The sequence below is a fragment of the Salmo trutta genome, chromosome 33 (assembly GCF_901001165.1).
Source record: "Salmo trutta chromosome 33, fSalTru1.1, whole genome shotgun sequence".
NCBI lineage: Eukaryota > Metazoa > Chordata > Actinopteri > Salmoniformes > Salmonidae > Salmo > Salmo trutta.
The window spans coordinates 5,541,313-5,564,772 of NC_042989.1; the positions used below are offsets into that span (position 1 = coordinate 5,541,313).

The 23,460-nt window shown below is 45.6% G+C and overlaps 1 protein-coding gene across 1 annotated transcript in view; it reads left to right on the plus strand.

Moving 5' to 3' along the window:
- Window positions 1-23,460, plus strand: part of stard9 (StAR-related lipid transfer (START) domain containing 9) — a 60,852-nt gene that overhangs the window by 23,211 nt on the left and 14,181 nt on the right. Inside the window, exons 4-22 of the mRNA XM_029729594.1 lie at window positions 3,613-3,729; window positions 3,953-3,985; window positions 4,274-4,335; window positions 4,469-4,581; window positions 5,606-5,748; window positions 5,869-5,936; window positions 6,169-6,266; window positions 6,719-6,946; window positions 7,170-7,267; window positions 7,502-7,579; window positions 7,740-7,817; window positions 7,960-8,139; window positions 8,928-8,979; window positions 9,566-9,691; window positions 12,530-12,612; window positions 12,732-12,793; window positions 13,799-14,016; window positions 15,306-15,798; window positions 15,925-23,424. Coding sequence (XP_029585454.1) covers window positions 3,613-3,729; window positions 3,953-3,985; window positions 4,274-4,335; window positions 4,469-4,581; window positions 5,606-5,748; window positions 5,869-5,936; window positions 6,169-6,266; window positions 6,719-6,946; window positions 7,170-7,267; window positions 7,502-7,579; window positions 7,740-7,817; window positions 7,960-8,139; window positions 8,928-8,979; window positions 9,566-9,691; window positions 12,530-12,612; window positions 12,732-12,793; window positions 13,799-14,016; window positions 15,306-15,798; window positions 15,925-23,424 — 9,830 coding nt within the window. The remainder of the gene's footprint in view (window positions 1-3,612; window positions 3,730-3,952; window positions 3,986-4,273; window positions 4,336-4,468; window positions 4,582-5,605; window positions 5,749-5,868; window positions 5,937-6,168; window positions 6,267-6,718; window positions 6,947-7,169; window positions 7,268-7,501; window positions 7,580-7,739; window positions 7,818-7,959; window positions 8,140-8,927; window positions 8,980-9,565; window positions 9,692-12,529; window positions 12,613-12,731; window positions 12,794-13,798; window positions 14,017-15,305; window positions 15,799-15,924; window positions 23,425-23,460) is intronic.

Here is a 23,460-nt window from a genome sequence, read left to right on the forward strand (position 1 = left end):
GGCGGATATATTGTATGGCATGTTTTTGTGTCTGAGCGCCGTACTCAGATTATTACTTTTTCAGTAAAGCTTTTTTGAAATCTGACGCAGCGGTTGCATTAACCTGTCTGGGCTAGGGGGCAGTATTGAGAATTTTGGAAAAAATATGTTCCCATTTTTAACTGCCTCCTACACCAACTCAGAAGCTAGAATATGCATATTATTGTTCAGGTTTGGATAGAAAACACTCTGAATTTTCTAAAACTGTTTGAATGGTGTCTGTGAGTATAACAGAACTCCTATGGCAGGCAAAAACCTGACAAGGTTTCAAGCAGGAAGTACCATGTCTGACAAGGAGTCGTGCGTCTTGCATCTTTTTATTGAAAAGTAAGGATCTTAGCTGTAACGTGACAATTCCCAGGGCTCCAATAGGCTCTCAGAGCCCGCGAAAAACCTGAAGGTTTACGAGGGAGCCTCAGGCTGAAACACATTATCACCTTTTGTAAGTGGCTGCTCCGAGGACCTTTGAATGATGCGCGTGCATGAGTCGCTTCTGAGGAGAAATTTTATTCGGCTGTTTAGGCTCAATGCATACTCCCGGTCGGAATATTATCACTAATCTACGAGTTGAATGGCATAAAAATTGGTTTTAAACAGCGGTTGACATGCTTCGAAGTACGGTAATGGAATATTTAGACATTTTTGACATGCCAATGCGCCATGCGCGAGACCGTGAAGAAGCATTCTAGAACTCACGAACAAAACGTCGCTGTTTGGATATAACGATGGATTATTTGGGACCAAACCAACATTTGTTATGGAAGTAGAAGTCTTGGCAGTGTATTCTGATGAAGAACAAGCAAGGTAAGAACATTTTTCTTATAGGAAATGTGATTTTGATGAAGGCTAATCTTGCCGGGTGTCTAAATAGCTAGCCCTGTAATGCCGGGCTATGTACTTAGATTATTGCAAAATGTGCTTCATCCGAAAAGCTATTTTAAAATCGGACATATCGAGTGCATAGAGGAGTAATGTATCTATAATTCTTAAAATAATTGTTATGCTTTTTGTGAACGTTTATCTGAGTAATTTAGCAAACTGTTAGTAAATTCCACGGAAGTTTGCGGTGGTTATGCTTTTTCTGAACGTCACATGCTAATGTAAAAAGCTGGTTTTTGATATAAATATGAACTTGATTGAACAGACATGCATGTATTGTATAACACAATGTCCTAGGTGTGTCATCTGATGAAGATCATAAAAGGTTAGTGCTGCATTTAGCTGTGGTTTGGGTTTATGTGACATGATATGCTAGCTTGAAAAATGGGTGTCAGAATTTTTCTGGCTGGGCACTCTGCTGACATAATCTAATGTTTTGCTTTCGTTGTAAAGCCTTTTTGAAATCGGACAGTGGGGTTAGATTAACGAGATTATTGTCTTTAAATAGCTGTAAAGTAGTCATATGTTTGAGAAATTGAAGTTATAGTATTTCTAACGATTCAAAAATCGCGCCACTGGAATTTCAGTAGCTGTTACGTAGGTGGGACGAAATCGTCCCACATACCCCAGAGAGGTTAAGGAGAAGTTTATCTGAAGTTCCATGTATAACAACTGTATTTTCATCAACATTTATGATGAGTATTTCTGTAAATTGATGCGGCTCTCTGCAAAATCACCGGATGTTTTGGAGGCAAAAGATTACTGAACATAATGCGCCAATGTAAACTGAGATTTTTGGATATAAATATGAACTTTATCGAACAAAACATACATGTATTGTGTAACATGAAGTCATATGAGTGTCATCTGATGAAGATCATCAAAGGTTGGTGATTAATTTTATCTCTATTTCTGCTTTTTGTGACCCCTCTCTTTGGCTGGAAAATGGCTGTTTTTTTCTGTGTAGGCGCTGACCTAACATCATCATATGGTTTGCTTTCGCCGTAAAGCCTTTTTGAAATCAGACACTGTGGCTGGATTAACAAGAAGTAAAGCTTTAAAATGGTGTATAATACTTGTATGTTTGAGGAATTTTAATTATGAGATTTTTGTTGTTTTGAATTTGGCGCCCTGCACTTTCACTGGCTGTTGTCATATCGATCCCGCTAACGGGATTCAAGCCATAATTAAGACATAAAACTACTGGTGCCCTCTGTGCTGTTCTCCATGTGCGCTGACTGTCTGACTGACTGACTGACTGACTGGCTGACTGACTGGCTGACTACACCTCTCTAGTCAATATTGACCCTCTTTACTGACGGAAACAAATGTTGACCTTGTTGAAACTGACCGTTTGGTTATTATGCGAATCTCATTGGAGGGTCTTTACGTGGTCTTTCATAAAATATTAGAAGGGGCATCCAGTCATCCAACCAAAACATTGTCCTGGTCGTTGAGGGATTTTATCCAACCAAAACATCATCCTGGTCGTTGAGGGATTTTATCCAACCAAAACATCGTCCTGGTCGTTGAGGGATTTTATCCAACCAAAACATCATCCTGGTCGTTGAGGGATTTTATCCAACTAAAACATCGTCCTGGTCGTTGAGGGATTTTATCCAGCCAAAACTGCTCTTTGTGTACATTTGAGGGCTTTTCTCTGGGTTTGTGTAACGTATAGCTTCAGTAACGTATATCGTCCAGTTCTGTTGGTCGTTACGTTGGCTGAGAGCTTCTGAGGGAGGTGTAGAGCTGTGTTGAAACCTGTGTGATCGTTTGTGCTGGGGGAGCAGTGTGGGAGCATTCCTCCCCTCACGCTGTCTCAACGTTCCCTAGACTCTCAGTGGGTCTGAGCCCCCTCACTGATCCCGTGTGTGACTCTCAGTGGGTCTGAGCCCCCTCACTGATCCCGTGTGTGACTCTCAGTGGGTCTGAGCCCCCTCACTGATCCCGTGTGTGACTCTCAGTGGGTCTGAGCCCCCTCACTGATCCCGTGTGTTATGGTTATGAAGGAGAATGTACTGTGTCTGGGGTTTGGCTCTGGATCAAGTTCCTGCTGCTGCTGGTGTGTTTACCTGGGGCTGGGCCTGCTGGCTGGGCTGCTGGGGGTCAAGCATGTCCTCAGGCCTGCTTCAACCCCCTCTCTCTGATCTCTCCCTGGCCGAGGGGAGGAAGGAAAACAATGTGCCCATACTGGCTCTGTGGCTATAGGTATGGGACCTCCTCAGGAACACTGCGCTCTTAGCTCCACGCTCCTTCGGGAGGTTTATTTTCCTGCTCGGCGACTCGCTTTCAACTCCCCCACCTTTCCGCCCTGCCACCCAGCCTCCCGGCCCTCCTCCTAGCTCTAGCAGGGTGTTTGCTCTCAGTATTAGCTGACCTCCTGACTCTGTTCTCCTTAGCACCTCCCTTGCTCTGCTTCCTAGCCGAAACACCTCTGCAGGAAAGCAACAACCCAGGCCACTGGCTGGGTCCCTCAGCGTTGTGCCTGGCTGAACTTAATCTGAATACAGCTGTAGAGACACGTTGTGTCATGGAGTATCACACCGAGGACGCTAACTGCTCTTGCCCATACCTCTGCCCTTTAACTGTCGCCGTTACGCATAGAATCTAACAAAACACTGCTTGTCTGCTGTCTTCTTGTCGCCCCACACTATGTCGTCTCTTCTTCATACTAGTTGTGTGTTTGTGTAGGTGTTCCAGGACCTGGGAGTGTCGGTGCTGGCCGGGGCGTCAGAGGGATACAACGTCTGTCTGTTTGCCTACGGGCAGACTGGCACCGGCAAGACCTACACAATGATGGGAACACAGGTGAGGAAGGGTTAGAACTATCAAACGGTACCGCTTGACTTTATGCAGGTATAATCCATTACGACGCACTTATAATGTGTTGTAAGGACAGTGTTACCTATCATATAATCTGGAAAATCCCCATTGGCGTTCTCTGCTGTGTGTTGAAAGGAGGCACAGCACCAATAAAGTGAATGACTCTTCTCTTTTCCTCCCTTGTGCTCTCCTCCTCCTCTCCTCTCAGGACTCCATGGGCCTGACCCCCAGGATTTGTCAGGTAAGGAACCGGTCCCATAATTCAGTCTAGAGGGTCTCGTGAGGAAGCGTTCTGACTATTGACCTGTTCTACCTGTCTGGTATCTCCAGGACCTGTATAGTTGTCGTTACATTGCCTCCTGTGGACGCTGAACAAGGGCTCATACCCGAAATCTTCATGCGGCAATAAAAAGTTGTTCATTTAAGTTATTCACAGGAGTGCTGTACTATTTTTGCTCTGTGGATTACACAAAATGATTCAGCACCAGATTGAGGGCATTTGATTTGACTGTTTATCTTTCCTCTCCAGGGCCTGTTCAGAGCTGACGCCACCTTCCCCGAAGGACAAAACTCCAGCAGGGTTGAGATCAGGTAAGAGGGGGCTGTGTGTTTGCCTATTTCTCCTTGAGTGATCGTCTGACTCCAGCTATCAGTGAGTGCACATTGGTATCTAGGTGTCGTATCAGTTCCGTGTGACGGTGCATTTACTCTCCTTCACCTGCAGCTTTCTGGAGATCTATAATGAGCGTGTCCGTGACCTGCTGCGAGGCAGAGAGCAGAAGAAGAAAGCCTCCCTACGGGTTAGGGAGCACCCTGAGAAGGGACCCTACGTACAAGGTGAGGGGGCCGAACGAGTGTCTACTACATGAAGCAGAAGTGGATGGTAGATACAATACCCATTAAGTCCACATTTACAGCGATCCAATGTGTGGGGAGGAATGTGTTTGTTCAGGACAGGACTCACTCGCCAACTCAGTGGAGATGTTGTGTAGCTGTGGTGAGCGGTATAATGATAAAGGTTTGCATGCTTATTTTAGAGGTCAGTCTTAGTGGGATGCTGTGGTCACCTTAGTCTTCTAGTCTGGTGTTCAGGACTCAACTTTGATTTATTAACGGAGTTGCAATCCCGGCTTGAACCCAGGCTCTGCATGTTGCACTCTCTTTTTCTCTCCCTCCCTCGCTCTCTCGCTCCCTTTGCCTCTCTCGTTCTCTCTGCCTTTCTCTCGCTCTCTTTCTTACTCTCTCACTCTCTCTCTCTTTTTCTCTCATCACTTCCCCTTCTCTCTCTCTCTCTCTCTCTCTCTCTCTCTCTCTGTCTCTCTCTCTCTGTCTCCCCCTCTTCCCTCTATTCCTTCAAGCCCAACATCCATTCATTGTCTGTATCAGGAGAAATCCCCGAGCATCACAGGAAGGGATGTCACTTCCCGGTGGCAGCAAGAAGCACATTGCTCTACTCTACACACAGACCACATTATAATGTTTGGTTCTCCAGAGTCCATCTCTCTTTCTCTATCTGGTTCCCACAAATCCCTTACCACCATTAAGTCTCTTGGTCTAAGAAGCGTGCAAAAATGTTTTCCTCACCACTGACTTCTGAGTTTACTGCAGAAACAGGATGATGTTATGCCATCATTTGGGAAGCTAAAAGCTATTGGAGGGTTTTTGTGGCTTAGCGAGACACCAAACGTGATTCAGCTGAACCACACTGTACTAACTTAGTTCCTAATCGCACATCACTGCCAACTCAGACAATGTTGTTCAATTAAACATTATTATTCTGTTTGATATGATTCTGCATATTTTTAGGTGGTATTGATAACTGCTTTCTGTCTGTCTGTCTGTTCGTCTGTCCTCTCCACAGACCTGTCCCAGCACGTAGTGTCTGACTACAAGCAGGCGGTAGATCTATTGGAGGAGGGCATCGCCAACCGCATCACCGCGGCAACACACATCCACGATGCCAGCAGCAGATCCCATGCCATCTTCACCATCCAGTACACCCAGGTGAGGTCCCAACCCGGCGTCGATCCAATCCCAGCACTTAGATTCACTCGCCCAGGTCACGACCCTGCCAATCCATCAGTCACAGTAGTTATTCCAGTCTGTTTATTCGTCCCCGTACAGGCTATTCTGGAGAATAACCTTCCCTCAGAGATCGTCAGCAAGATCCACCTGGTAGACCTGGCTGGCAGGTGAGTTTGTTGAAGAGCTTAGCCCTGCTTATTCCCAGATGCCTAATCATCCCAGATACAGGTCTCAGTATCCATGAGCAAGCTGCCTCCTAGTGGATCTCTTCTGCCATGACTGTGGGTGCACTGACCCGGCAGTTTCATTTTATCACACGATAGCTTTTCACTAGGTACCATTTCCAGTGTTTCTCTAGAATATGTGATGTTCAGTGTGTTGTTGTGTTCTGCCTGACAGTGAGAGAGCAGACCCCCACTACTGCAGAGACCGACTCACTGAGGGATCCAACATCAACAAATCCCTGGTGACCCTGGGTATCGTCATCTCTGCTCTGGGTAAATATTCAAATTGACTTTTTTATTGTGAAGTACTGCCTTTCTATCTGTGTTCTACCATCTCCTTGTCAGAATCCTCTTAGCTTCCAGTACGCAGATCATGCTGTACCTACATGCACATCTTTAATTCATACAGGCTGATATGTGTAGATAATGTGCTCTACATACAGCAGTGTGCCTCACGTAACTGACCCAGTGCCCTACTTATGTTATGTTCTGTAAGACTAACCAAGTGAGACTACCCTACCTCTAACCCAACCCTGTCCCTGTATCTCTCCCTGTCCTTGTCTCTTGTCCTTCCCTCTCATTGTCTCTGTCTCTGTCCCTATCCTTTGTCCCTGTCCTGTCTCTTTCCCTTTCTCTGTCTCTGTAACCTAACTCTCCCCTTGTCTCCCCTGTGTACGTCTCTCTCCAATAAACACAAAACTTGAACTGCGTCCATCCCTTTCCAGCCCAGAACTCCCAGATGTCCAGTAGTTGTCAGAGCATCAACAGCGTGGCCAGTGAGGGCGATGCAGGCAGCACTGTGGGCAGCCACACCAGCTTTCTGTCTGGGGGAGGTGGTGGTGGTGGAGGAGGAGGAGGGAGAAGACACTGCTTCATCCCCTACAGGGACTCTGTCCTCACATGGCTCCTCAAAGACAGCCTGGGAGGAAACTCCAAGACCATCATGATCGCCAGTGAGTGAGGAATATTGGCATTGCATTACACATTTGCGTCAACTTTTTTGCACTTATGATTTAGTCATTTAGCAATGTACGATGGACAATCGTTTGTCTTTCTTCAGTGCTGTAGTATAGATAGTTGTTGCTGGATGAGTCCAGTCTGTGGTTGTAATGAGGGTATTGTAGCGTTATAATCCCAACAATAAATCTGACCCACCCCCCTGCCTGTGTCTTGCAGCCGTGTCCCCGTCCTGCAGAAGCTACAACGAGACTCTCAGCACCTTGCGCTATGCTGCTCACGCCAGGAACATCGTCAACAAGCCGCGCGTCAACGAGGCGAGTGTTCTGAGCATTCTGTTGTATGTTGCTGCGACCTTTAGTCCACCACCTAGTGAACCTTGCCAAGAGGTTATGACCTCTCGACGTAACGATGGAGGTGTCGGACTGACAGTCGTAGGGACCTGGGTTTGAGTACCGGTTGGGGCTACAATATTAGTGGTACCGTTTGCCTTGTGTTTGGTTGTGCTAGTGTCTGAGTATCGTAAAGGATCATGTTTTGTCTCTCGACAGGATGCCAGCGTGAGGTTGATCAGAGAGCTACGTGAGGAGATTGACAGGCTGAAGAGCATGCTGATCAGCTTCAAGATGGTACTGATTCCACGGGGCCGGGGTTTTCACTAGGAATTATAATCTCCTGCGCCGGCGGTGTTTTTGGGGATAAAACGATTTGGAAGTTATTTCAATTCGAGGTTATTACTGCCTTTGTCTGGTAACATTGACCAACATGTCTGTGGTAATTCCTTCACAGCAGCGGAATCCCAGCCCTTCTCTGAGCGATGAGCGAGATGGCAGTCTGTCTGACATGGTGTTACAGAACGAGCTGAAGGTAGAGAGGCTCATCTATCAGACTTTCCACTAGAACTGTGTACCCCGTCACTTTTAATAGTAAATATTACCACATCCTGCCCTTTGTATACAGTCTATGCTCCTGACTCTTCTCCACTCTGCCTGACCCTTCCCTCCTCCAGGTGGACCAGCTGACGAAGGACTGGTCAGAGAGCTGGCGGGACAAGAAGGAGCTGTTGGAACAGTACAGTGTGGATATCAACAGAGACCGGGCTGGTTTTCTCATCCACTCCCTGTTACCACACCTTATTACACTGGACCGGGATGTACTCAGCACCGGGGTCACCTTCTACCACCTCAGGGTATATATAATACACACCTTCGGATACTAACACACACATCCTCATCCACGCCCTGGTACCACACCTTATTTCCCTGGACCCCGGAACGTACTCAGCACCGGAGTCAGCTTCTATCAGCTCGCGGTACGAGCGTGCATATGCATGGGCGCTGGCACACATGCACAGACACACGAGCAGGCACATACACACATCCACAGAACTCACATTCTACGTGTACCGCTGCACTACACTATTCTTCTTTTGCTTCTTTCTCTGACTGAAATGTTTCTCTTTTTTTGTCTACTAGATTCTCCCTCCCTGTTCTTCCTTCTCTCTCTTTGTACTGCTCGATGTTGAGACGAGGTGCGTTTTCACTCTGTCCCCTCTCCTTTTCTCCCCCCGTTGTGAGGCACGGGCTCTGGGGACCTACACCCATCCTGATTCTGACAGCGACTAGAATGGCTTTAGGTCCGATGATTATACCACTTCCTGTATTTAAAGAGCTGAAACCACCTTGGAATCCATACTGCTCCTGTAGTGGGACTGTAGTTACATAAGCTAGCCTTTTTATCCCACAAGATAGCATTTGGGTAACAAATACTTGTTTTCCTGAAAGATAGCCTAAGTGTAGGGCTCTGAGTTCTGTGAGAGTCATGCTTAGTGTAGTAGAACGTCATGTGGTAGTAATTTCATCTGTTATGAAATGTTTGTTTTCGGCACACCCAACTGTGCGTTTGTTGACATGTTTTTTTCCCATCCACTGTTTCAATCCTCTGTCATCCTGAACTCTTGACTACCCTCTGTTGTAGGAGGGGGTGACCACGATTGGACCTCAGGACAAACTGGTTGAACCACAAATAGGTAGGCTGATGTCATATTGATATCTCCAATGTTCTCTGTTTATTATCTGTCATATTGATATCTCCAATGTTCTCTGTTTATTATCTGTCATATTGATATCTCCTATGTTCTCTGTTTATTATCTGTCATAATGATATCTCCTATGTTCTCGGGTTTATTATCTGTCATATTGATATCTCCTATGTTCTCTGTTATTATCTGTCATATTGATATCTCCTATGCTCTCTGTTTATTATCTGTCTTATTGATATCTCCTATGTTCTCTGTTTATTATCTGTCATATTGATATCTCCTATGTTCTCTGTTTATTATCTGTCATATTGATATCTTCTATGCTCTCTGTTTATTATCTGTCATATTGATATCTCCTATGCTCTCTGTTTATTATCTGTCATATTGATATCTCCTATGTTCTCTGTTTATTATCTGTCATATTGATATCTCCTATGCTCTCTGTTTATTGTCTGTCATATTGATATCTCCTATGTTCTCTGTTTATTATCTGTCATATTGATATCTCCTACGTGAGTATTAGATAGATCTCGTGCATGCAGTTCATGTCTTTTGGAATGTCTTTCCCCTCCAGTCCTCCAGGGCGGCGCCACCTGTGAGATAGAAAACCAGTCTGGGGTGGTCACTCTGAGGCCGCTGCCAGGGAGTGTCTGCATGGTCAACGACAGGGAGGTGACAGAGCCCTGCAGACTGGCCCAAGGTAGGCCCTCACCTAGTTCTCAAACACTCTCTTCTGAATCCCTTGTCAAAGAGTTTCTGTCTTGTTACACATCAAATCAAAGTTTATTTGTCACGTGCGCCGAATACAACAGGTGTAGACCTTACAGTGAAATGCTTACTTACAGGCTCTAACCAATAGTGCAAAAAAGGTATTAGGTGAACAATAGGTAGGTAAAGAAATAAAAACAACAGTAAAAAGACAGTGAAAAATAACAGTAGTGAGGTTATATACAGTAGCGAGGCTATGAAAGTAGCGAGGCTACATACAGACACCGGTTAGTCAGGCTGATTGAGGTAGTATGTACATGTAGATTTGGTTAAAGTGACTATGCATATATGATGAACAGAGGGGGTAGCAGTAGCGTAAAAGAGGGGGTTGGCGGGTGGGTGGGTGGGACACAATGCAGATAGCCCGGTTAGCCAATGTGCGAGAGCACTGGTTGGTCGGCCCAATTGAGGTAGTATGTACATGAATGTATAGTTAAAGTGACTATGCATATATGATAACCAGAGAGTAGCAGCAGCGTAAAAAGAGGGGTTGGTCGGGGTGGGGCACACAATGCAAATAGTCCGGGTAGCTGTCTTGGTGTGTTTGGACCATTCTAGTTTGTTGTTGATGTGGACACCAAGGAACTTGAAGCTCTCAACCTGCTCCACTACAGCCCCGTCGATGAGAATGGGGGCGTGCTCGGTCCTCCTTTTCCTGTAGTCCACAATCATCTCCGTAGTCTTGGTTACGTTGAGGGATAGGTTGTTATTCTGGCACCACCCGGCCAGGTCTCTGACCTCCTCCCTATAGGCTGTCTCGTCGTTGTCGGTGATCAGGTCTACCACTGTTGTGTCATCTGCAAACTTAATGATGGTGTTGGAGTCGTGCCTGGCCATGCAGTCGTGGGTGAACAGGGAGTACAGGAGGGGACTGAGCACGCACCCCTGGGGAGCTCCAGTGTTGAGGATCAGCGTGGCAGACGTGTTGCTACCTACCCTCACCACCTGGGGGCGGCCCGTTAGGAAGTCCAGGATCCAGTTGCAGAGGGAGGTGTTTAGTCCCAGGATCCTTAGCTTAGTGATGAGCTTTGAGGGTACTATGGTGTTGAACGCTGAGCTGTAGTCAATGAATAGCATTCTCACATAAATGTTCCTTTTGTCCAGGTGGGAAAGGGCAGTGTGGAGTGCAATAGAGATTGCATCATCTGTGGATCTGTTTGGGCGGTATGCAAATTGGAGTTGGTCTAGGGTTTCTGGGATAATGGTGTTGATGTGAGCCATTACCAACCTTTCAAAGCACTTCATGGCTATGGGCGTGAGTGCTACGGGTCTGTAGTCATTTAGGCAGGTTGCCTTTGTGTTCTTGGGCACAGGGACTATGGTGGTCTGCTTGAAACATGTTGGTATTACAGACTCAATCAGGGACATGTTGAAAATGTCAGTGAAGACACCTGCCAGTTGGTCAGCACATGCCCAGAGCACACGTCCTGGTAATCCATATGGCCCCGCAGCCTTGTGTATGTTGACCTGTTTAAAGGTCTTACTCACGTCGGCTACGGAGAGCGTGATCACACAGTCGTCCGGAACAGCTGATGCTCTCTTGCATGCCTCAGTGTTGCTTGCCTCGAAGCAAGCATAGAAGTGATTTAGCTCGTCTGGTAGGCTTGTGTCACGGAGCAGCTCGCGGCTGTCCTTCCCTTTGTAGTCTGTAATAGTTTGCAAGCCCTGCCACATAAGACGAGTGTCGGAGCTGGTGTAGTATGATTCAATCTTAGCCCTGTATTGACGCTTTGCCTGTTTGATGGTTCATCGCAGGGCATAGCAGGATTTCTTGTAAGCTTCCGGGTTAGAGTCCCACACCTTGAAAGCGGCAGCTCTACCGTTTAGCTCAGTGCGAATGTTGCCTGTAATCCATGGCTTCTGGTTGGGGTATGTACGTACAGTCACTGTGGGGACGACGTCCTCGATGCAGTTATTGATAAAGCCAGTGACTGATGTGGTGTACTCCTCAATGCCATCGGAAGAATCCCGGAACATGTTCCAGTCTGTGATAGCAAAACAGTCCTGTAGTTTAGCATCTGCTTCATCTGACCTCTTTTTTTATAGACCGAGTCACTGGTGCTTCCTGCTTTAATTTTTGCTTGTAAGCAGGAATCAGGAGGATAGAGTTGTGGTCGGATTTACCAAATGGAGGGCGAGGGAGAGCTTTGTGCATGTCTCTGTGTGTGGAGTACAGGTGATCTAGAATTTTTTTCCCTCTGGTTGCACATGTAACATGTTGATGGAAATTTGGTAGAACTGATTTAAGTTTCCCTGCATTAAAGTCTCCGGCCACTAGGAGCGCCGCCTCTGGGTGAGTGGTTTCCTTTTTGCTTATTTCCTTATACAGCTGACTGAGTGCGGTCTAAGTGCCAGCATCTGTCTGTGGTGGTAAATAAACAGCCACGAAAAGTATAGATGAAAACTCTCTTGGCAAATAGTGTGGTCTACAGCTTATCATAAGATACTCTACTTCAGGCGAGCAAAATCTAGAGACTTCCTTAGATTTCGTGCACCAGCTGTTGTTTACAAATATGCACAGCCCCCCCCCCCCCCCCCCCGCGTCTTACCGGAGTGTGCTGTTCTATCCTGCCGGTGCAGCGTATATCCCGCTAGCTGAATATCCATGTCATCATTCAGCCACGATTCCGTGAAACATGGGATATTACAGTTTTTTCAGTTTACAGTAACAACAGTGCCAGAGTAAGCTGTGCAGCTAGGAGCGTGTAGAGTAGCACTCGGAGGCCCAACAACTGTGTAACATTTTTGGTATATATCTCTCTGTCTTCAGGGTCAGTGATCACTATTGGAGGTGTTCACAAGTTCCGGTTCAACCACCCAGCAGAGGCTGCAGTCCTGAGGGAACGCAGACGGGTGGGTACTGCTGAGCATAAATATGATGATGATGACGGCGATAGTGATGGTGGTGGGGATGATGATGATGATGATGATGATGATGATGATGATACCTAACGACATCCTCTTCTTGACAGGCCAGTGAGGGTGCACTGAACTGCAGCTACAGTGACCTTCGATCCTTAACCTCTGACCCCAGGTAAACGAACACACACACACACACACACACACTCAATGTAAACTAACCAGCACCCACTGACAAGCACAGGCCAGGAGCATCTCTGTACTACACTACGTGCTGAAAGGATTCTGCTGAGCTCTCATAGTAGACTCACGGAATACATATTTTCTTTGTAGTCTATGTAGTACAACATACCACTGGTACAAAGGATAAATGGCTAGTAATGCTTCATGCATGTTTCTGTGTACAGAACGATAGAGAGAGAGTACTTACAGTGTACATAGACGTGACATAGACTGACCAGGTGAATCCAGGTGAAGGCTGTGATCCCTTATTGATGCCACATGTTAAATCCACTTCAATCAGTGTAGATGAAAGGGAGGAGACGGGTTAAATAAGGATTTTTAAGCCTTGAGACAATTGAGACATGGATTGTGTATGCGTGCCATTCAGAGGGTGAATGGGCAAGACAAAAGATTGAAGTGCCTTTGAACGGGGTATGGGAGTACAGTAGGTGCCATGCGCACCGGTTTGAGTCAAGAACTGCACCGCTGCTGGGTTTTTCACGCTCAACAGTTTCCTGTATGTATCAAGAATGGTCCAATTAACACAACTGTGGGAAGCATTGGAGTCAACATGGGCCAGCATGGGGAAGGTGTTCTAATTTTTTTATCAGTGTCTTGGTGGAATCATAGCTTGTTGTTTACAGACAAGGCTGGGCCGTTGCTTGGTTACAGGAGAGACGCTGCATTAAACTCTAACAACATCAGCTCTCATTAAAACTCTGCTTAGGCAAGGAGCCAGAGGTCTCAGTGTTTTAGGGATCTCTGTCCTTAACGAAATCTTTGAGGTAAAATTGTTGTAGAATATCTTTGAACAGATTACTGAAAATGTGTAGGCTTGATGATTTGTTTTCAACTATCTCTATTCCATTGGAATGAATTCTGTTTTAATTTGGTATTTGGTAATGTCTGTGTACTGGCCCTACTTCTCACTTATTTGTATTTATGTCTATGTGAACAGGCTTGGAGGAGAGGTGGTCCTGGGACAGACCGGGTACTGTGTGGCTGAAGGAGAGGATCCAGCCAGTAAGCAGCAGTATGTAGAGGACCAGGTGAAGTTCGTGGAGGAGCGAAGGGGGTACGTGGAGTGTTTACGCCAGGAGATCCAGACTGAACAGAGACGGGCTGAGAGAGATCTGGAGAGCGAACAGGCCCAGCTGAGACAACAACACATTGACAGTGAGTAGCACACCTTCGTCAAGTCACCCAGTACTCAGTACAATCCATAACGTACAGTATACTTTGAGAGAATAGCTTGAATGAGGATTTTATGTGTCTCTCAGTAGAGACATGTTTTGATAAATTAGAGATGTAAGGAGAAATAGATACATGTTTTGCATTTTGTCACAGAACATTATACACTCCCCTACGTATTTAGTTGGACAGTGAAGCTAGGACTTTTAGCGTTGGACCAGTAACCGAAACGTTGCTGGTTCGAATTCCCGAGCCGGCAAGGTGGAAAAAATCTGGCGCTCTGCCCTTGAGCAAGGCAGTTAACCCCCAACAGCAACTGCTCCCCGGGCGCCGATGACGTCGATTAAGGCAGCCACCTGCATATCTCTGATTCAGAGGGGTTGGGTTAAATGCAGAAGACACATTTCGGTTGAATGCATTCAGTTGTGCAACTGACTAGGTATCCCCCTTTCCTAAATGTTTCATATTTGAAGATCAAATGTTTTAATTTCATAACACTTCTACATTAATGTGGTTGCTACCATGATTACAGATAATAATGAATGAATTGTGAATAATGATGAGTGAGAAAGTTAGAGGCTTTTAAATATCATACCCCCCCCCCCCCCCAAAATGCCAATATTGGTTATGGTGAGATGTTAGCGTGTCTTGGGGGTAGGATATGTATGCCTCTAACTTTCTCACTCTTTATGATTATCCATAATCATGGTAGCCTCCACATTAATGTAGAAGTGTTCAGAAACATCTTCTATTCTTGTTTACAATAAAAGTGACTCCAAAATGACACAATAGATTATTTACCATTAATGTATATTGGGCATGACATAATGTGAAACACAACAAAAACAAACTGCAAATGCATCCAACATCTTTGTAGAGTCACAAGCTTGATGTAGGCATTGTGTTAGGGATATTGGGACCAAATACTCAACTTTTATCTACTTTAATACACATACCTGTGTAAGTGAATTTGTCAAAATACTTATGACACCTTCAAATGTGGGAAATAGATACATAAAATGCTTTCATTTCTAAATGGTAAAACAGATATGTATGAAAATAACCTTAAATAAACGGTGACATTCTGTACTGTCGCCTCATATGAAACATATGATTAAAAAAAATGCTAAAGAATAGATCCAAATTGAAAGTTTTATCTTCACTGTCCAAATAAATACGTAAGGGAGTGTATCTGAAAAATATGTTGTTAAAGTTTGTATGTGCAGATAGTGCTTATTTCATTCATGCATGTTATTTGTTTCCTACGTCTACAGTCCAGCAGTGGATTCTGCAGGAGAAGCAGCATCTGGCAGCTATAACTTTAGAGGAAAGAGGAACTCAGGAGTTTGGTGTACAGACTGATCCTATACCAGCTCCCATCCTAGACAGCCTGCTAACAGAAGGTTCGGAAGGTTCTGAGGAAGGGTGTGGTCAAACAGTGCCCCCTCCCTCTAAAGTTGTTCTAAACAGGAAGGTTGTTCATGAGGAGCTGTTACGACATCACGCCTTGCGGCGTGCCGAGAGCCGATTTCGACGCAAAAGACTTCACTACCAGCTGGAGAGGATCGCTCGCAAGCGCCATCTACTGGAGGCTAAGAGGGAACTGCAGCGGCTGGAGAAGGCCCTGCCACCAGGTCTAGAGAGCCCTGCTTCCCCTGAACTAGGGTCCTCCTCAAGTTCCAGAGGACGTCAACCTGTGTTGCGCAGGCATTCTTTCTCATCAGACCTTCTGTCCCGATTGTACCCTCAACACACCCCAATCTTCAGGTCAGTATGAAGTCTCTCACAAATATATATCTATTCAAGCCAATATTTGAGTAGTATAAAGGAATTACACAGGCATGGTGTAAAGGATAATGTATTTCTTTACCCCCGTTTTGTTTTCCCCAACAGCCACTTCCTGAAGAGAAACAGACCATCTGAACTGACATTTGGATCCATCAACTCAAGACAGTGGGTGTCTGACGAATGTCTTCCACGCGAAAGGACGAGGAGTCGCTCCAACACATTCTCCTCAGGAACAGGACCCAGTAGTCAGGAGCAGGGGTGGAGGAGCAGAACCAGTTCCTCGGAGAACCTTAAGCTGCCTGTGAAGGACGAGGAGGAGGCTCTAGCTCAGCCACCATGTCGTGAAAGACCTGAGAGGAAACCACTGCTTCCAAAACGTGGGCTTGAATTTACATTCAAGAACAATCAGAACCCATCGCAGTCACAAAATGGTGGGACTTTACAGTCAAGCAGTAATGTCATCGTGAAGGGACCAACAGTTACAGTAAGCAAATCCAGCAGTCAGACTCAGAAGGCTCAATGTAAGGCAGTGAAGAGCCTTCCCCGTGGAGGTAGAAAGGGCTTGGAGACCATCCGGAAGGTCTTATCACATTCAGTCGGCCCTGGAATAAAGACCGCGTTGGCTAGGGTGTTTAGAAAGCCACCATCAGGACTGAGTAGAAGGACCAAGCCCACTGGTAAAACAGCAAGCCGATTTCACTGGAAACAAAACCGAGGTGTAGAAGAAGCCAATATGAGCAGAAAGAAATGCACGATGAAAACAACTGTCTCGTGTGAGGATCTTGATCAGAAGACTCCTTCACATGATTGTAGGCAGAGACAAAGACGGTGGCACAGTGCAGAGACTCTGATAAACCAGACTAGCATCCTAAGGTGGGTGGAGAGACCGCAGGGACTGGCAGGATGGAAGGAGTATGACAGTGAGGAAGAAGAGGAAAGGGAGGGTGACCACTCCTCAGACTGTGACAGCTTGTTCTCCATGGACTCCCTGTCCTCGGCCTATGCCACAGCTTTGGCAGAGCAGCTGAAGCAGGAGGAGGCTATCCAGAGCGAAGCAGAGAGCGAAGACAGTCAGATGTCAAAGGACTCACTAGCTATGGAGAGCAAAGGGAAACATGTTGCATCTAGGCTGGCACAGAGATGGGCTGGGGTAGTACCCAGTCACTCTGTGGTGAGGGTTCTCAATCCTTCGATTGAAAAGACTATGAACATGGCCTCAGATATTCAGCAAACTGGAGAGGGAATAGAAGACATTGGGAAACCAAATGAAATGCCAGCAGAGGTTTACTGGAGCCATCATGGCGGTCCTAAAACAGGAGTCAATGAAGCAACCAGCGCGACAAGGGAATCACGGTACCAGAAGCAGTCAGCAAAAGAACCCAGGTGTAGAGACACTGTATCAAAGTTGAGTGAAGAGCTTGGGCACGTCCACCCCATGTTGACCAGCAGTCCTCGCTCTCTAAGTAGCTGTAGTGTGAGGGAGCCAGAGAATTTGCTAGCGCTTACAGACGCCTGGTCCTCCACTGATGCAGCAGATAGTCCCAGGATACCCAGGGACTCTGCCGTGTTGAGGAGGAGGACGGTGTTTAGTCATGGTGCATTGGACAGCAGCAGTTGTCCCAGCCCCGTCAGTGCGGATCTATCTGACTGTCTGAGTGTATCTGGATCCACTGAATCCCATAGCTCCGCATCTACTGATGGCACAGAGGGAGAACATGTCACAGTAGAGGAACAAAGACTTGGGGTTTCAGGGGAGACAACTGATACTTTGAATTTCCATAATTCTCAGCTCCTCCAAACGTCAGCACCACATATAATGATACCATTGATTCAGGAGCCAGTATGTTGCGAAGACTATTCTAAAAGGCAGTCAGTCAGTACAGAAGGTTTGCTGAAGGTATCTATTGATGATCCAGGTTTTTGCAACAATCAAAATAGAGATGTCTCATCAGAGCTTCCTTCGCATAGATCTGCATTTTCTCCAGCCATTGACTATAAGACTCAATGCATCCCATCAACATTGGAGGCTGCAATGTTCCATGGGCATCAGATGCAGCAGGAAACATTACCTAAACCTGAAGGTGACATGTTGAACGAGACATCGGACATTGAAAATGCCCCAAAGAATCCTTCTGGAGATAATGACCTATTCAATGTAGATGGAGACATGGAAGAAGTCAGAGAGGAGGAGTTTTGTGAAGCTAGCAATACCAAAGACACATCAATTAAAAGTGAGTTTAAATTGCTGCAAAATCTTGGAGCCAAAGTCACAGAGCAGAATTTTGTGTCACCAGAGCAGGAGTCTTTCAAAGCATCTTGTAAAAATTCCAGAAAGAGGAACAAAGTCCTGCAGGACAGTTTCATTGGCAGCTTGAAAATTCCAAAGAGGAGCAATGGAGGGGATTTTTTTACATTCTCCACTGTCAAGAACAGCCAGGAAGTTATTTGGTCAGATGACAAAAATAACACCAGTGAATTAAAAGACAAACAAACTTCATTTGCAGTTGATTCATTTAAGCTAAATCTGGGCTGCAACGAAGATAACTTCAAACAAGATACCTCGGCTTTAGTAGCAATGTCAGTGTCTGTGCACATATCCCAAGAAAATTTCTCCCCATGTGACCATAAAACCATTGACACAGATGGCCACAAAGGCACTCCTTTCGGAGAGAATGCAGTTATTATAAAGATAAGACAAGTAAATCAAGGTGAAGGAATAGAAGTTCAAAAGCAGGGTGAAAAGCTGATCTCAGATAGCAAGAGAAGAGACGTAGAAAATGATAGATGGGGACCTCACCATGGGGACAGTAACTGTAGTCCAATAGACCAGCGAATCTCAGAGGTGGTAAAGGAGCATATGAGGATGTCAGGTATAGATGGGAATGGAGACAACAGTAACAGTGAACTAGAGAGTCAAAGTAGTCAAAGCCTTAATGCCTTGCCAACAAGTAATCCTAACAAATGTGATTCACCAAAGGATCTACAAACAGTTAATAATCATCAAGTAGCCGCCCCACTGAGAAGCATTAAGCCTGTCTCTTGTTCGACATCAGAAAAGTCTCTTATCTGTTCTGAGAAGCTAAAGATGGACGACATGACAGACATAGAACATCTAAGCCATGAAAAAGTTCTTGGACACTCTACTTCCCTCATATTAATTTCCATGAATCAATCAAGTTTCATTACCAAAGACAATGATTCAGACGGTACGACAAAGATCCCCTCAGAGTCCCAGTTAAGTCAGAGCATTCAAAAGAAAGTAAGAGACGTGCAACTGAAACATGGAATAACTGATGTTGACAAGGGTCTGGATGCTTCTGGCTGTTCTGTCAAAACATCAAATGATCAAACAAGTGTCAATTCTGGTGCTGCATCTTTCACTGTAAAAAGCCATGAGATCAAATTAAGTTTGGCATTGAACAACCAAGGGCAACCTGAATACATCAACAAACCTGTACTGCTACCAATGGGACATTCTTCAGGGTCTACTTTCACTTCCACCGTACCCAAAGAATGCTTAGTTTCTCAAGGAAAAAGGTTTGAAAGAGATGTCCCTTTTCCACATATGGGGAACATAAAGATCCAAACAGGTCCTGAGAAGTATCATCCTCATCTTAACTGTCTTGGTAATAATGATAACCAAACTGTCAACCAGGCTGGTTCACCTCAGCAAACCCTGAAACCTAGTGCTCTACAACCTCTCCAGAACTGCCCAGGAACAATGTCCTCAGTGACTACGCTACCAAATAAGGCCTTTGCACATTTAAGGGACATCATAATGGATTCAGAGGTTCAAGGTAAAAACAAGAACCAATGCAAATTGATCTCTCCAACAGGTGCAGGTGGACAACTTGACCTAAGGGATCGTGATCGGCATGCAGCTGTAGATTCACTCTCTAACAAAGGCAGACTTCAACGTACACCAGAAGACATTGACAAGCACGACAACAGTCAAATACGCTCAAATAATCCACAGTCTGTCGATGCTATAAAAACTGTGACTGTCAGTCTTCACTGTGACAATTTATGTGAATCACAGAAGCTAGAGGAGAAAGGGGCCAGAAAAGAGTTCCAAAAAGACACTCCTTATGCCACAAATCTCAGTAAGGAACTACCACAGTCAAAGTGCTCATCTGAAACTCAGGTAGACACATTTCATAACACTTGTGTAACTGTCGATCCTGATCCTAAAAATAAACATCCCAGTGTAAAACACAACAAATGCCATATTGAAAAATGGCTGAAGGCTCAGTGCAATATGAGAAATTTTGCCTCAGACAATACCAAAGATTGCCAAATGGCAAACAATGAAGAGGGGTCAATGACAGAAAAACCACTGACAAAGTCTCCTGTAACCTTGCTTGACGTACCAAGTGAAATTAATAGTAATGGATCTTCTATATCCCAAATAACACAGGGAAGTAGTGATGCTAATATGAAGATATTGGGTGACATTTGCGGAGATATCATGTCCAGAAAGGGAAATAACAAAACATCTAATTTCAGGCAACCCCATCAGTTCAGTGGTAGTAGTGTTGTTCATTGCAAAAAGGGAAAGTCCAAGAGGTTCAGAAGGTCCAAAGTCCAGGCACCTCCTAGCTCATCCTCTGACTCCACACTCAAGTCTTCCTCAGACGAAGAACAGAAAATAATTCCCAGGTTGCATCGAAGCAGATCTTCATCAACAAGAATGAAGCCTGAATCTCAAACTAGGGGGAAATTAGAGGTTAGTCAATGCAATGGTGCAGCAATTCCTCCAGTGAAAAGACAATCACCAGAGTCAAAAGACAATCACAATATGGAAGCTTGTACTGTCCAGACCCCGGGTGAATATGACGGTAAAGCTGGAGTTGGCATCAGTTTGGGTAAGAAAGAACACAGCCCCAATGGACAATCAGCACATGCTCTTGCAATGGAGAAAAGAACCAATCGGGAGAAAATCATGTCTTCCAGTATCAAAGAAACTGAGATGTCACACTACACACCAAAGCCTCAGGATTCGCCAATGCATTTTGCCTCCAGCGACGTCAATCCCTTTGTTCACCAATGGCAAGAAGAAGAGCCAAGCCAAAGGTGCTACAAGAACCAGGTGTTTGGAAGTGCTGCTGACATATCTTGCAAATCCCCCATGCTGGATTCCACTGACAAACGCATCACTAGATGCTGCAGTGTCGACAACGGTTTAAACGTACAGAACTCTCCTTTCAACTCCCACCTGAGCACTTACGCCAACAACAAGGGACTCTCCAGTACCCTGAGCAGCATGGAAGAAGATTTAAAAGGTCAAACATCCCCCAAAGCCCATCTGAAAAGACATACTACCCAAGCCTCTAGTATTGACGATCACAATCAACCACTGATCCGGACCATGAGTTGTAACTCTTCTTCTTGCAATGATGTATCTGGAGATCCTGGTAACAGCTCTGGCCAAGTAGATGAGATCATCTTGGTCTACTCCTCGGAGCAGGAGTCTCAGTCTAATGGGTTTCAGAGTCCTGAAACACACACCACATGTGACCACAGCACCCAGACAACCATGACTCAAGAAACCATGACTAAGACAACGATCAACCATAGTGATCTACAGAGGAGAAACAACCATCACAGACGGAGCAGCACTCAGGTACCAGTGTTGCAGAAGAATACAGAGGCCAGTAGAAAGACCACCACATGGGCCAGCCTTCAAAACATGTCTGAGCATCTCTCTCAGCTGATACACAACACTTCCGATCTTCTGGGAAATGTTCAGGGTATGAGGTCTGGCGATAGCCTCAGACATAGTCCGATAAGAAATGTTAAATCTTCATCTCATCTGTACTCCTCCAAAGATTGGACCAAGAGAGACTGCTCAACCCAAACTGCAGTAGATATTGGAATCCAGACTGAAAGGACTTCAACAACCATTCAAGACAAAATATTTATCCACCAAAGTCCGTCCACGGAGAGGTCCAAAGCTCATGAAGTTAATGTGATAGTCAAAGTGATTGGCTCAGAAGTTCTTAATGTGTCACAAGAGAAAGAGCTCCCCCTTCAACATCAACTCAAGAACAGGCCAGATGATAGGATTCAGAGCTTTCCTGACCTGCGACTCAATGGCTCCACTGTTAACCAAAGATATATCTTGGTACCAGAGAGTGTCCCTCACAAAGTGCCTTCTCTGGAGACTGTTGTCCAACGTCACAGCCATTCAAATCCTGCCGTTCATTGTAGAAGCAATGAGGACTGCAAACCTGAGAGAGTGTCCTTCTCCAAAAGCTTGGGAGTCTCTGAAGTCTGCAATAATTTGTCAGAAATACTCAGACCAGAAAGCCGTAACGTCTTGAGAAGGAGTGACCCGGGAATAGGCTGTATAAAACAAGCGAGCTCCACAGATCGCGCGTGCTCACCCATTCTCACTGTAGGTCCTCGGGCTGGTTCCAACCAGAGCAGTAGAACGTCTTTACAGAGTCTCAAAGAACAACAGAAGTTTGAGATGAAAAATAGAAGTAAAGAACACATTTTGGACCGAAAAGAGTGCCAGTCAACAACTTGTTTAAATGTCAGAGAGCAGAAAACATGCATATCTTTCACAGAGAATGATAAGATATCAGGACATGACTCCCTTCATCTTTCTGGGAAGCCTTGTGATATCTCCACCACAAAATCAGCGGGATCAATATCTCTCGAGAATGTGAGTGCCCTCAGCAATTCAAGCCCAAAAGGGTCTGATGGACGCTCAGAAAGTCTTAGTTCGTCCATTGATAAATACATCCACAATGAAACCAGAATTGTCAGCCACGAAGAAGAAGGGGAAATGAGCACATGGCACAAAACCAGCCAAAGTCCAAGATGTTCTCTTCCTTCTGTTCTAAGCAGTAATGGAGTCACTTTACTGAATCACACCTCTCTCACCTTCAGGCAGACTGATGTTCCCAAACAGGAGGAGAAATCCATCTCTTCTTTTGGAGATCAACTAAGCCACAGGAGACATTCAGTAGACTACCACCACTGTAGACCATCAGAGGGCCCAGTAGAGTGCTTCAGTGGTGCTTATGAACATTCCCCTCTCAGTGACAACACCATCCAGGTTCAGGAGGATGACATGGTGTCGTTGGCCCCAAGTGAGTGCAACACAGACGTCCTTGTGAACATCAACCCAGTCACCCACACTTCCAACTTCCAACACCAACATTCCCCACAGCAGCGAGATTGCCAGTGTCTCCCTGAGGACCTACCGGTGCACAACAAGTTCACCAACTGGTCTGGTATCAGCCAGCATCCATCTGACAGAGGACAGATTAGTAGTTCAATGAAACCAGCCATATATCTACCCACTGGTCACAAAGCACAGAGGAACCAGACAGAGTGGTCCAGTCTGAGTCCAGAGTCCACGTTCCAGAAGATCAGGAAGACGAGGGAGATAGAGAGGCTGCGTAAGGAGCGAGAGCAGGTCATGGCTACAGTCCAACTGAACATGAACCCTCATCAGCTGACCGTGGAGCTGACTGAAGCAAAGCTACACTACGGTCTGGGAGAGACAGACATGCTGTTGAAGATCCTAACATCTGGAGGAAGCAAGGAGGAGGAACCATCCACTGTCCCTACTAAACAGCAGCTCTATGACCGGTAAGGCTAGAAATGGCCCTATGTATGTGATTGTCT